At 42.4% G+C, this 13,504-nt stretch overlaps 8 protein-coding genes across 8 annotated transcripts; 4 read left to right on the top strand and 4 right to left on the bottom strand.

Moving 5' to 3' along the window:
- Positions 1 to 31: 31 nt before the first annotated feature.
- On the bottom strand, positions 32 to 1,344 carry BEWA_014170 (conserved hypothetical protein; the record flags this gene model as incomplete). Its single annotated transcript, XM_004832253.1, has 3 exons — positions 32 to 364; positions 400 to 954; positions 991 to 1,344. 3 exons carry the CDS (start codon positions 1,342 to 1,344, stop codon positions 32 to 34), a joined length of 1,242 nt encoding a protein of 413 aa, XP_004832310.1.
- A 227-nt stretch (positions 1,345 to 1,571) lies between these two features.
- Positions 1,572 to 2,884, bottom strand: BEWA_014180 (conserved hypothetical protein). Its single transcript, XM_004832254.1, has one exon. The coding sequence runs from the start codon at positions 2,715 to 2,717 to the stop codon at positions 1,593 to 1,595; it is 1,125 nt and encodes a 374-aa protein (XP_004832311.1). The 5' UTR covers positions 2,718 to 2,884; the 3' UTR covers positions 1,572 to 1,592.
- A 64-nt stretch (positions 2,885 to 2,948) lies between these two features.
- On the top strand, positions 2,949 to 3,781 carry BEWA_014190 (conserved hypothetical protein). The gene is made up of 2 exons (XM_004832255.1): positions 2,949 to 3,441; positions 3,481 to 3,781. The coding sequence occupies exons 1-2, from the start codon at positions 3,077 to 3,079 to the stop codon at positions 3,692 to 3,694; spliced, it is 579 nt and encodes a 192-aa protein (XP_004832312.1). The 5' UTR covers positions 2,949 to 3,076; the 3' UTR covers positions 3,695 to 3,781.
- Positions 3,710 to 4,615, bottom strand: BEWA_014200 (conserved hypothetical protein; the record flags this gene model as incomplete). The annotated part of the gene is made up of 1 exon (XM_004832256.1): positions 3,710 to 4,615. The coding sequence occupies one exon, from the start codon at positions 4,613 to 4,615 to the stop codon at positions 3,710 to 3,712; it is 906 nt and encodes a 301-aa protein (XP_004832313.1).
- Positions 4,616 to 4,750: 135 nt separating this feature from the next.
- On the bottom strand, positions 4,751 to 5,537 carry BEWA_014210 (conserved hypothetical protein; the record flags this gene model as incomplete). The annotated part of the gene is made up of 5 exons (XM_004832257.1): positions 4,751 to 4,832; positions 4,867 to 4,937; positions 4,973 to 5,059; positions 5,095 to 5,165; positions 5,204 to 5,537. The coding sequence occupies 5 exons, from the start codon at positions 5,535 to 5,537 to the stop codon at positions 4,751 to 4,753; spliced, it is 645 nt and encodes a 214-aa protein (XP_004832314.1).
- A 283-nt stretch (positions 5,538 to 5,820) lies between these two features.
- BEWA_014220 (lysyl-tRNA synthetase, putative) lies at positions 5,821 to 10,312 on the top strand (the record flags this gene model as incomplete). Its single annotated transcript, XM_004832258.1, has 10 exons — positions 5,821 to 5,931; positions 5,969 to 6,408; positions 6,441 to 6,676; positions 6,710 to 6,811; positions 6,847 to 6,963; positions 6,998 to 7,220; positions 7,255 to 7,381; positions 7,465 to 9,684; positions 10,064 to 10,207; positions 10,244 to 10,312. 10 exons carry the CDS (start codon positions 5,821 to 5,823, stop codon positions 10,310 to 10,312), a joined length of 3,789 nt encoding a protein of 1,262 aa, XP_004832315.1.
- A 60-nt stretch (positions 10,313 to 10,372) lies between these two features.
- BEWA_014230 (small nuclear ribonucleoprotein, putative) lies at positions 10,373 to 10,755 on the top strand (the record flags this gene model as incomplete). The annotated part of the gene is made up of 3 exons (XM_004832259.1): positions 10,373 to 10,420; positions 10,468 to 10,557; positions 10,624 to 10,755. The coding sequence occupies 3 exons, from the start codon at positions 10,373 to 10,375 to the stop codon at positions 10,753 to 10,755; spliced, it is 270 nt and encodes an 89-aa protein (XP_004832316.1).
- Positions 10,756 to 11,090: 335 nt separating this feature from the next.
- BEWA_014240 (3'-5' exonuclease domain containing protein) lies at positions 11,091 to 13,468 on the top strand (the record flags this gene model as incomplete). Its single annotated transcript, XM_004832260.1, has 5 exons — positions 11,091 to 11,979; positions 12,015 to 12,961; positions 12,995 to 13,100; positions 13,148 to 13,200; positions 13,235 to 13,468. 5 exons carry the CDS (start codon positions 11,091 to 11,093, stop codon positions 13,466 to 13,468), a joined length of 2,229 nt encoding a protein of 742 aa, XP_004832317.1.
- Positions 13,469 to 13,504: the final 36 nt, after the last annotated feature.

Below are 13,504 nucleotides of genomic sequence, written 5' to 3' on the forward strand. Positions count from 1 at the left end.
ATTGTACAGTTTAAGAGCTAATTTGCACATTTTAGGAATTAATCAACTCTTTTAAATATTCCTTTACGTCCTTTGGTAATATACTTAGATAGTCTTTAATGCAGGGCTCTACTTGCCCTGCAGTACGGAAGTATGCGGATTCGCATGCACCGTATGAATTTGATTCGCTTTCACTCTTCGTAAAACTAGAAACTTCATTATGCATACGTTCTACTATAAACCGCAGTGTCCACTCACGAATGCTATAGGCACCCAGACAATGCGAAAGTATCAAGAGTGGTACTGCTTCGTATTCTTCCAGGGATGCCCCTAATATTCCACGTCTCAAAACATCACCTTTTAGCAATGCAAATGCTCCGGGTTTCTGAGATATTCGTATATTTATATTTATAAACAAACGTTGAAAACTTGTTCCCTTTCCTCCAAGAGCTTGAGCTTTATAAGACTCAATAACGTAGAAGCCTTGGAAGCTACCGCAACAATAGCTTTGCATGAGTCTTCTATGAGCTTGACATTAGCGACCCTTTGTTCTTGTGCGCCTTCCTGGCCACCATCTGTTGCTGGCTGCGGATCGATTAGATTTTGCACATGAGTGACACACTTTTCCAGGTAAGGAATGAGCTCGTTTAGCAATGGAAACTGATCCACTGAACTTCCCCAAATGTCTCTCATTTGCTGTATATGCAGGAGGATCTCTCTACAACCATGGAGGATATTGCGCTCGATATCTTCCAGCGTATACCCTCTAGGATCACAATTCTTCATGCTAAGAACCATCTCAACGAGGCGTAGCTGTAAACGTTCCATATCCCGCAGGAAATAGTCGTCAACGATACGTTTCACGGTATTGGAGTAGAGCTCCCTCAGCTTTGAGCCGACGTCTAGACTGACCAATCTGAGGAATATGACCCAGATTTTCGGCACAAAACACTTCATCAGCAACTGCTTTTGCGCCTAAAGTTTTATTATCATCATGCAGTGAGTACTTACAGAATTCATGTGTACTGCCATTGATTGCGATAGTCGTATGGGATCGAGTAGGAGGAGTGAATTCATTATTTTCGCAGATTTTCCGTACAAATCTTCCTTCTTAGTGTCCAGTTCGTAGTACAGACGCTGTACTTGGCGAGATTCATAGAGCAAGTTCCTCAGCGGAAGATCGACCAGAAGAGGCTTCTCCAGGGACGCCAAAATGCTGCTAGTCCCATCATCCACGCTCTCTTTGACTAATCTCCTGGAAAAATGCGACGGAAGAAGCGCTACGCGTAGGTTTTGGGTGTCGCCCAGAGTTTCTAGTACTGCCGACACACTGCTGTCTAAAGACAGCCGTTGCAGAGGTTCCATTGGCAAATCCTTTGCAATTTTACCATCGACTGTAACTCTTGCTATTTCACCAATTGTAGGGATAATAAACACGACATTTGAGATACACACCAAACTCGGGTCATTCCATTCTCTTGACCCCGAGAATGGCGATGAATTGCACAAACACAGAGGTGGCTATACATATGCGATCCTATCAACGTACAAAGTGGGTATGTTTGACAAGAGAATGAATAGACATGTACGGCGGAGTGAGTAAAACAAGTGACTTATTTGCCATCCAACAATGCTGCAAGCTTGTCAATTTCCTTTTGGAGCAAGGTAAAGTTGTAATCATTCTCCTCAATCAGAGCTGCGAGGTCGAGAGAAGCGCTGTGAAGGATTATGAGTTCTTGCCCAGAGAGTCTGCTAGCTTGGTTAAACAGGAAATCTTTGTTACTCTCCAAGGCGACATCCAAATGCTTGGTATCCTCGCCAGGAGTAATGATGCCTTCTACATCACAGTTTGCGATTGCCTCGTTGTAAGCCTTGTCAACGAGAGGCATATTCAATATATTGTACAGGACCTTGAGATCTCCCAGCTCTTCACCAATGGTAAAGTTGCTGTGACGTTCAGTTACGACTGAACTGCTTGCAGCCATATTTTCTAGTTTCTCGCAGACATCCACAGGATAGATACTGCGTTGTTTCCAGATATTGATACAGTTGCAGATGCGATGAATATTTCCACACTGTATGCTGTTTGTGTAAACGATTGCAGGAATGCAAAATCGGTTTAAACCAGCGTCCGTAAACGATATAGGGTGACTCCACATTGAGACATTGGTGAAGAGCTGAATCAGATGGTTATATACGTAGAATATGCCCAATCTGGTATCAAATGAGGGTACTGGGAGGGTTATGAAAACGTCGTACATGAGCTGTAAAAGTGGACCTGGTGGGTAAGAATATTTCATTACCAGGTTTGCGAATGATTCTATTGCGATTTGAGTTGTGTCTAGCATCCTCAACCTCTTTGTCAGTTCCATTTCCGGGAATATCTCCTCGTACCTCTTCTTCCTGGTATACTCGTCCTTGATGGAATCTAGTCCGGCCCTTTTGTCTGGGTGGTACTTTAGGTACTCTATCAGGTATTTGGAGCCATGAGCAATATCTCCATTGCCAGAATCCCTCTTTGAGGAATCTCCAGTGTTGAACTTTATGTTCTTGAGTATGTTAAAATTCCGAATCACGTCATCCTGTGGCTCCTCATCACTTAGTTCTTCTATTGAGTTGCCGATTCCGCTGTTATTCCCCTCTATTTCATCGTTATTATTGTCATGGTCGTCGCTTTCATCGTCGCTGATCTTCTCAAAGGCAGAAAACACATAAGATGGCTCCTGATTGTTATTCATATTACAAAAATTGATAAAGAGCCCGGAAAGAATACATTTTATGGGCCCAGCGGTAAATATGAAATGATTCTCTCAAAACGAATCGATTCCCGGCAAATCTCTGGGTCTACCCACAAGAATAAAGGAAACTCTTTGATATAAAGCTGATGATTAGCTTGAGAATGAAATAAAACAAAGTGGAGGAGAACGCCTTGGAATCTTGGGGCAGCGACGCCGGATGGCGGCCCAGAAGGCCGTTCACTCACAATAATTCAGCAGGCGCACTATGAACCGTTGCTTCTGATACTTTATTGCACAAGAGTCGTACACATTCCGAAAAGACCGACGATAGACAAAGCTACGGTCATAGGAAGAAGGAAATGTCGAGTACCTTGTCAAGTGAGTTGTTTGGCCGTATTTCGACCTTGTTTCGTACCCTAAGGCATGAGACTCTGAGGTTGATTGACAAGGTGAGTGAAGATGAAAAGGACACTACGCCATCGGACAAGTCGGTGATTTGCATAGACGATGAAGAGGCTGAAAATGGCTTTATAAAGTCTCTCATAGAGGACAAGGAGGAGCTGAGTAGGTTGCAGAAAGAGCTTGAGGACAGATATAATGCATATCGCACAGGTGTCTCATTAGAGCACCTCTTGAATGTAGCAATATCTCTCCACGAAAACATGGAGAATAGAATTGCATCTGTACGCTCAAAGATGCTGGAAAATGGAATGGCCGTACCACAGTATGTTTTCTTCACCTTTTACATCCTCATACATTTCAGAATGCAAGCAAAATTCGATCCTGGAACCACATCCCATGCGAAACAAGACTCTACAGGGCTAGAAAAAAAAAACCTGATAAAGACGGAAAGCTTTTGCGAACCGGCAATAAAAATGGGAGATGTTGGATATGCAAAAGTGCCAAGGTCAGATCCCGTGGATTTGAAGCACTTGAACCTGTCAGAGGAGACTAGGAAACTACTAGAATTAGACTAGAATAAAACTCATAGATTAGCAATTAGACACTGTATTTGTAAAATCATCGGTTATGTAACCTAAAATCTCTGTACAATTCTTAAACTTTTCATATTCCTGCTTCTTCATGTTCGATGATCTTTCATTTACCCTCGCCATTTGTGTTTCGGGTAGTGTGAGTGCATGAAATTTTTTCTTGTATTCACTGCTTTTGTGTTCTTCAGTTAGTGGACTATTCAATGCGACGATGTATTCCGTTAAAAATGCCTTGTATACAGCATCCTTGTTTGCGAGTTCTTCTATAGCAGTGGCTAAAAGCCTTCGGGTTAAATTAATACGATTGTTTGCTTTTGTTAGTAGCGATGACATTCCCTCTCCGACATCCAGCATTTCTAAATCTTCCAGGGACTTCTTTGCACATTTAAATTCACTATGCGCATAAATGAGGTTCTTGCGCAGTTTTAGTTCCTTCATTTTCCTTTCCGTATCTGGGACTGGGAAATAACGTAGTACTTGCATGAATTCATCTGGCGTCATTCTTGTTTGTCCAATATGTGTTGGTATTTCTTCCCGTTGTTCGATTGATTCCACGCATGCTTCTATTTCTGGCACGTGTTTATTAAGTATACTCTCTGAAAAACCCTCAAGTTTTATAGACATTTCTTCTAAAGCCTCTACGATTTTTTCCCATTTTTCAATGCACTCTAGATACTCTCCCTCATACTCCAGCTCATTGGGATGATTGCCTTTGTAGACTTCTTTTGATATTTTGACATCATCAAGCAAGGCTGACAGGGATGAAGCAGTCCCCTCCAGAACTGCGGAAAATTTTCTGGATCCGTTTCCTAGATCATTGAATATTGCCACCAGGTCTCCCAAGTACAATAATCTCTTTTCACCCTCCACCTCACCGTTGCTTGAAAATATGTCATAAATACACATTTTTAAAGAGTATCTTCTGATATCTAAAATGGATACATTACGGATCAGTGAACCGGGATCTTAGATTTGATTCTAGATTTGTACATGCATGTTGTAAAATTACAAGAGCATAATGAGCTACATTAAAGATCCATGTTATGGACGAATGCGATATATTCCGTTGCGGTCTCCAAAGTCAAATAGAGACTTTCTGCTCCTAATCTCCCGTTGGATCTTCCTAAGCAGAATGAGACGACGAAAATAAAACTCACTTCTTTTCCAATTCGGCAGATCTTGCACCACCTTTTGTATCTACGATGAATTTAACGCCAAGTTCCTTTTCCTAAGGGGTAATGATGACCAGAGAGTAAAACTTACAAGTTTCTTGTCTTTTTCAATGTGTCTCTTCATGGCGTTTTTGCGCTGTACATACTCCTTTATCGGCATTTTCCTATTTTTTGCGACCTGAATTAGTGATAAAGAGATGTAAGTGGACAAACCTTTCCTCCAAGGGCCATGAGTTTGATTTCGTCAAAGCGTTTCTTGGCGATTGGATTGAGATGTGGATAGACTGTAGATCAACGTGAATATTCCTTGAAGCAAGCGTACCTAGAGTCCTCAGATCCTTTACAGCGTCCTTGAAGAACTTTTTTTCCTTTGCAAGCTCCGGATCAGGGCCATTCCCTTTCCTCCTCTCAACTTTTGGCTCAGGTTTCTGGACCTCTGGAGCTTTCTGGGTGACGACATCAAAGTTTATGTTATCCAGAGATGGTTTAGTGTCTACTACAGCTGGCTTTGGTCTCTTTATCTTTTTTTTCTTGGCCACTGGAGAGTTGACCGGAGGCAGTCCCCAAAATCTGTCTAATTCGGCCTCAATTGGCGACCTTTTGGCGTAAAGTGCCAACCTTTTAATCCTCTTTAATCCTTTACGGCAAATTCCCATCCTTTTGCCTCATTTTAATTTATTGTGATCCCCGTCGCCTGTGTATGGCCCAACGACAGTCAGTTTGCATGAAAATTAGATGCTCCTTACCAGATTCTCTCAAAGGATTGGTATTCACATCTATAGAGTCCCCAATTACGTCTCTAGACTTTCTAATAGCATAGTTTTCAACCAGGTAATTTCTCATTTCCAGTTCAAGGGACTTTGCCTTGATTTCTGCTCTCTTTAGCACATTTATTGGCATTTACACAGTGATTTACAGCCAAGATACACTTGTTCTACAATGGCAGGAGAATCCACGGAAGAAGTTGATCCAAGACATTACTTCCAGAACCGTCTGGATGTTGTTCAGGAATGGCGCAAGAACAAGACCGCCTATCCTCACAAGTTTCAGGTTTGTTTCAGAACAAGTGTATCATGTGAATTTACAGACCACAATGTCCATCAAGGATTACATCTCAAAGTATGAAAACTTGGCGGCAGGAGAGCATGACGACTCTGTAGTCGTTAGTTTGGCTGGTCGTGTCTCTCGCATTGCGTCTAGTTCCTCGAAACTGAGGTTTTTGGACCTAAAGTCCGAGGGATACAAGCTCCAGGTCTTTGCAAACTTTGCCAACCATGACCCAGAAACTGGCGACTTTAATGAGATTTACAATAATATCAAGAGAGGAGACATTGTCGGATTTACTGGATACCCAGGAAAGTCCAAGCGTGGAGAGCTGAGTATTTTCCCAAAGACAGCCAAGATTTTGACTCCGTGCTTGCACATGCTTCCTGACAAGTTCCGCCTCAAGGATCAGGAAGTTCGGTTCAGGCAGAGATATCTCGATTTCATCATAAACGATGACAGCATCAAGGTTATGAAAATTAGGTATGCCTTTTCTTGTCAAGACAACCATACAGGTCACGTATCATTGAGTTCTTCCGGTCCTTCTTTACAAAGCGTGGATTCTTTGAAGTTGAGACTCCCATGTTGAAGGTGACATCAACTGGTGCCTCTGCCAAGCCATTCATTACGCATCATAATGAGCTCGACTTGGATCTGTTTATGAGAATTGCACCAGAACTTCCACTCAAAATGATCATTATTGGTGGCTTTGAAAAGGTTTTCGAAATTGGAAAATGCTTCCGTAATGAAGGTATGATGGTGTTCATATATACACGCACTTTAGGAATCGATCCAACTCACAACCCCGAGTTTACTAGCTGTGAATTCTACTGGGCTTACGCAGATTACAACGATTTGATGACTTTGACTGAAGAATTGTTGAGCTGTACGTTTTTCAGAATTATAATGACAATCATTTAGCACTTGTCTTTGAATTACATGGAACACATCAAATTCCATTCCACCCAGATGGTCCAGAAGGTCCAGAGGTGATTGTTGACTTCTCAGCTCCATTCAGCCGCGTTTCCTATGTTGATGGTGAGTTTATGCCTAATTTTTATGGACAATGCAGAGCTGGAGGACAAACTAAAGACTAAATTGACTGTTCCATACGACTCCCCAGAGAATTGTGAGAAATACATCAAGGCTATAAAGGAGGAGGGATTGGACATGCCACATCCACCCCTTCCAGCTAAATTACTTGATCAACTTGTTGGACACTTTATTGAGGATAGAATTGTCAAGCCGACATTCATTATAGATTATCCTCAATGCACGTCACCTCTTGCAAAATGGTTTGTTTATGACAGCGACAAACATTGTTCGTAGGCACAGAGAACGTGATAATGTGTGCGAACGTTTTGAGTTGTTTGTCTGTGGAAAGGAGTTGGCTAATGCATATACTGAGTTGAACGATCCAATAGTCCAACGCGACTTTTTCAAGGAACAACAAAAGGTATGTGTATAGTTCACATGTGCAGGTACAAGGTCTATGGATGTCAAGGTAGTCATGCCGGAAATTTTACCACTGAAAGGAAGACAGATATTGATCATGTTACCGGATTTGTCGCCCTTACTCATTCCCTTAAAGAAGGGGGCACATTCACTCTTAGTAATAAACTTGATAATAATGAGAGACTAGAGGGTGGAGGAGATATCCTTGGTGTTGAGAAAGTCTCTGTCTACTACTGGGATGGAGATACAGAGTATACTAAGCCACTTCTCCTAGAAGTTATCAAGAGTGGTGGTCCCCCAAACGTAGAGTACTACTATAGGTACGAAAGTGGCGAGCGAGAATTAGGGGATAAGAATGATGAAAAGGTTTGGAAATACCAGGGGCACTCTGGAGGATTATCATTACAGACCCTACTTGATGACAGAAACTTGGCTAGAAATAGGGTTATTCCATTTAATATTGGTGATCCTACGAAACCTTTTAACTTTGATTCTGCCTCTTCAAAAGGTAAAAGAATAAAATCTAATGAACCTCCTACTACCCTCTCTGGGAGTGACTACACTGCTAAAACTTACAAGATAGCTGATCAGAATCTGAAGTTATCTAGAGTAGAGAATGATAAGAAAAAGCTTGACATCCCTATCCCTCATGATACACTTGAGGGAATAAAACTATACTCTTCACCTGTTAATCCCAATGTACCCCTTATGTTTGAGCTCAAGTCAAGTAATGGAGGAAAATCTACATTCTATACAACTAAGGAGGAAAATGGTAAAAATAGCTGGACGGAAGTTGGTTATAGTAAATCACGGGACTTTTATTCCGGTGGTAAAGATAATCTTAAACCTACCGATAAACTTTCCGAGCAACTTGATGAGGTACTATGCTCGAAAGGCTATGTTACAATTGATTTATCGCATAGTAGGTCTACGAGAGGTCAACCATATTGTTGTGACGATCATAAGGAGGAGAAGAGGGTAACTGTTAGTAGGGTCTCTGATCCATCCGGTTCTTCACATATTACGTTCTATAAACATGAGATCAAGAATGGATATGGTTTTGCCGGTATCTACTACAAAACCGATTCTGGTGAAAGAAAGAGTATAAAGATTAGTGGCCTTAAAAGCTCTGCAAGCGATTCGGTAAAACTCTACACCTTCTACGACGGAAGGATTCCAAAGCTCATATTTGTAGAATCCACCGAGCAACCTAACGTTAAGGGCTGGTACAAGGGAGGTACTGCAGATGAGTGGACAAAAGTTCTTAATGCTCCAAGTGAGTCACCAGATGAAGTCAAAGCTGATAAAGACAGGGAGTTTGAGAAATATGTAAAGGTACTAAAGTGTAAAATCTATGGAACCGATGGAACATGTTCTGACACTGCTGCTCAATCCTTATCTCAAACACAAGGTGGTGCTGGTGCTCTTGGTAGTGATGGACCTGATGGTGGAGGCGGTGCTACTGGTCAACTCGGTGGAGAAACTAATGGAGTTACCGGTGATAGAGATGCTACTAATCATGATGCTGCTGGACCTCAAGGACTTACTGGACCTCCCGGACCTGCTGGTAGACCTGGTAGTAGAGTTACTGGTGAAGAAGATGGTGCTAGTGGAGCTGGAGGAGGCCTTGGTGGAAGAGATCAGATTAGTAGTAGAGGAAGTAGAGAATTTGGTGGGTTATTGGGTTCATTTGATTGGAGTTCACTTACCTCTAAATTTAGAGATTTTGCCGGTGGAGTGGTTGATCCTCTTATCAAACTTAGATCTGCTATTGATAGTCTACCCGGTCAAGTCGGTATAGAAGTTGCAAATGCAGCTCATAATCTGATTTATGTTCTTGCTGAAACTGCCAATCCTAATAAAAATGGAACTGCCCTAACTGAAGGTGGTGAAAAGAGTACTCAAGGAGCTACATCTGATGCTGGTGACCCTGGTGATAGAGAAGAATCTAGTCATGATGCTAGTGGTAGTAGTGTTGATAGTGATGCTAGAGATAGTGATAGAGAAGATTTTAGAGCTAAAGATCCTGTTGTTCCTAAACCCCCTGAAGAACCTCCTGGACATGTTGTTAAACCAAAAGCTGATGGTAAGACCCAAGATGAAGATGTTAGTGATAAAGAACTAGACTCTGGCACTTCTACTGATGGTAAAGCTGAAAAACTTGGTGCTGAAGCTGGTATTACAGCGGCTGCTGGTTCTGTACTATGGACAGCGTTCGGCTCTACCTCTGGTACTCTTGCCGGAGCTGGCGGTCTTACCGGATTTACTTACTGGATGTACAAACGCTTGAAAGGGGACCCTTGGGTCAGACAGATTTGAGACTCTATGAACTCTCCAGTAGGGATACTAGGGAGTATGTACTGAGGACTACTACGCAGTGAATGGACACGCCACATTTGTATCACCTATACCAAAGATGGTACAGCAGGATCTTTGAGGGTTAAATATATACACAAAATCTCGGTAAAATTGATTCCTTTCTGGACTTTTACTTTCTCCATACATACCAATATGGAAACATGTTTACATCACAGTTGGCGCAGGAATCTTTGTACAGGACAATACCAACCACAGAATCTTCATTCTCTACTCTACATCCATACACCTTGCGGCATACACGTCGTATACCAACACACCTTGACTCTACCTTTACACCTATTCACAATTAACACTTCATGTGCAGGCAAAAGATTTGGGTGATGCAGAAGCTCAGCCTCCAGATGAGTCATTCTGTACGGCTTTGGAATACGGTCTTCCTCCAACGGCAGGTTGGGGAATGGGTATCGATCGCTTGACTATGTTCATGGCTGATAAGAATAACATCAAGGTTTGTGTTTAGTCTCCGTTTACGTTGCTTTTTCAGGAGGTCATCTTCTTCCCCACCATGAGGCCTGTCTCTGCTCCCGCTCAAGCTCCTCCTAATCCACAATAAATGGCACTGTATAGTTAAAATCATTTGTACAACTTTTTATGTGTAAATAGACTCTGCAAGATGGAGGAGCGCAGGGATAAGCTCCAAAAGATTATGACCCAGCCCATTGTAAGTTTTTTTCTCCCCTTTACTTCTCATGTTCATCATTTTTGCAGAATCAAATCTTTAGATTTTTTACCAGTGGGACACGAGTTCAAATTTGGCTCTACGACCAGCCAAACACGAGGATTGAGGGCAGAATTATGGTTTGTCGTCTTTTCCTTCATGTTATCTGTATACTTGTTTATAATGGTTACAATTCCACAATTTAGGGCTTCGACGAGTACATGAACATGGTCTTGGACGACGCTGAGGAGGTGACACTCAAGAAGGACACACGCAAGGACATTGGAAGGATCCTCCTAAAAGGAGACTGCATGACACTAATCGCAGCTGCAAAGTGACGCCCATGGCATCCCATTGTAGATTTATTTATTCATTTCCTCTTATCCATTATATGCCAATTCCATGAGACTTTTCAAGCCATCAGCGATTTTAACGCTCATACCCTACGGAAAGGCCCTAGAGTTGCGCCAAATAGTGGCAGGAACGAATCCGGAGTCATTAGTAGGTCTTGCTCAGGGTGAGCTGATGGACCAGTCCCAGCGGACTCCAATGGCTTCCTCTCCCACAGGTCCTCCAGACAGTTTAAACTTTGGCAGGGACCGCGTTTGGGTGCAAAAGGCCAGTCTATAATGGCAGAGGGAAATTTTTGATCGCATAATAAACAAATTTGGAGATGGTTGCCAAGAAGAAAAAGTCAAAAGGGCAAGATCCGAGCGTCCCCCAAGCGGAGGATAGCCAGGAGCCGAAGGAAGCAGGATTCGAGCCTGTCTTGAATGACCTCATTGCAACATCCAAGAAAATATTGAGGGATTCGGAGAAATTCCCAAGCGGAGTCGAGTACACCGAATATATGAACATTGAGGACTACGCCAACAAGGTCAAGTCGCTGAACGAGAAATTCAAGACCGCAACCGAAAAGATAAACGTAATAGCAAAGAAATTGAGCGCAGAAGGAGGTGGAAATCATTCGTTACTGGAAGATCTGCTCGCCATTCACGTGGAGCAGAGAGCTCTTTTGACTAGCGACGCTCCGGTTCCTGCAACTCCAGTGAATAAACGAGTAGACATTGCTCCCCCTCCAGCGCCTGAAGTGAGTAGCTCAAATGATAGCACTCCTGTCAAGAAACACGCAAAGAAAGTTGCAGACGCTCTGCAAGGAATCATAACCTTTGCGCAAGTTATGGAGCTGGAAAACGAGTGTCTAGTAGAATTTCCTCGCAAAGTAAATACAGATGACTACAAGAGATTACAAGGCAGGCCACAACACAACTTTAAGGACTGCTTTGACAACTTTTCTTCAAGATTCTTTGACCCAAAGAGATACAAGAAATGTAATCCTATAAGACCACAAGTCACCATCTCTTCAAACAAAAAGGATCCAGGAGAACTAAAGGTACCTACAACCTTTAACCCTTGCATATACCCCGACTATCGCTATTTTGAAACGTACAAGGAACCATATTCATATCTCCACTCTGGCTTCCCCTCGTTTCAACACCCATACTCTGCTGAGCTTAATGCTCTCAACTGGTCAGAAGATACGACTCTGCATTCCCACACAGGTTTGTTTTATTCTTGTAGTACATGCGCCAACTAGGGAAGAAGATAACTGGAGGTGGCACCCTATTCAAGATGACGGATGATACAATCTACGAACGGGAATGTAAATATACACTCGTGGATGATGTAAAAGGGCTCAAGAAAATGATTGCAACACTAAAAAAGGAAAAGATTATTGCGGTGGATGTAGAACATCACAGTGAGGAGACATTTCGCGGATTTGTATGCCTGGTCCAATTTAGTAGCTCCAAGGAGGACTGGATTGTGGACCCCTTTAAGATTTTTGGCTCCATGAACCTTTTGAATGAGGTCATGACGGACCCTGAGATTCTCAAGGTCTTTCATGGATCAGATAATGATATAATTTGGCTCCAGAGAGATTTTGGAGTTTATGTCGTCAACATGTTTGACACAAAGGCTGCTGCCGAAGTTTTAAAGGTACCAGGAAAGCGTTCCTTGGACTACCTGTTGATGAACCTTTGCGGTGTTCGTATAGACAAGTCTTATCAGACTGCAGACTGGCGTAAGAGGCCTTTGCCTCCAGAGATGTTAAAATACGCCTGCGGGGACACACACTACTTGATTAAATTGTATACTATACTAAAGAATCTAGCCTTGGGAATGGAGGATGGAAGAGAAAAGATTATTCAGATTATGAAGAACGGCAAGCACATTTGCCAGAGGCAATATTCTGAAAAGAATCCAAAACTCATTGCCATGGCACGTTCCATCGGTAACAAATATGGTATTCCTGTTGACAAACTCAATCGCATATCTTACAACTTGTTGTTTAACCTCTTGGTCTTTAGAAATATCGCTGCCAGAACACTCGATGAATCAGAGAGTTTACTCCTCTCTGATAGGAACATTGCCACCATTGTACGAAGGGCAAACTCTGGATCATTTCAACGCTTCGCCAAGGCTGCCTATCCTTGTCTGGTCAACCTTGGCCCAGAAATTGCATATATCATAAAACTCAGAAATGTTTGTTTTTACTTTACAATAATGGTTGTATAGACAATATTTGACTTGTTTTCTGGAGTTGAAGAGGGCAAAATCGAAATCAAGCATCAAGTAAACCTCGAGTTGGCCAAGGATTTGTCTCAATTCAAGCTAGGAACTGGTTTGTGTTTATCCAACAAATCCATCCATGTTCATAGAATTGCACAGACAATGAAGAGGTTAATGTAAGCCGCGGCAGCCCTAGTGAATCTTCTGGCAAGGTAGGTCGTTTTTATTCTTCATGGCTCTTCTCAGATGGATACGTCGACTATTAGCAGTACCCTGGAGATTTACAAAAAGTTTGTCCAGGACGGGCTGTTCAATAGCGTAGCCCCTGTGAACATTGACATTAGCGGACTCAGAGGTCTGGTAAAACATGAAACGCCACGCATCGCAACACAAGAGACCAGTGTCGTAAAACGTTCCCTTGCAGACGAAGGAAACGTTCAACCTCCTTGGAAGAGGAGAAATTTGAAATTTTATCACTAGCATACATCTTGTCTACTGCCCTACCGTACACACGCC

This window comes from Theileria equi (assembly GCF_000342415.1).
Source record: "Theileria equi strain WA chromosome 4 map unlocalized gcontig_1105316255033, whole genome shotgun sequence".
NCBI lineage: Eukaryota > Apicomplexa > Aconoidasida > Piroplasmida > Theileriidae > Theileria > Theileria equi.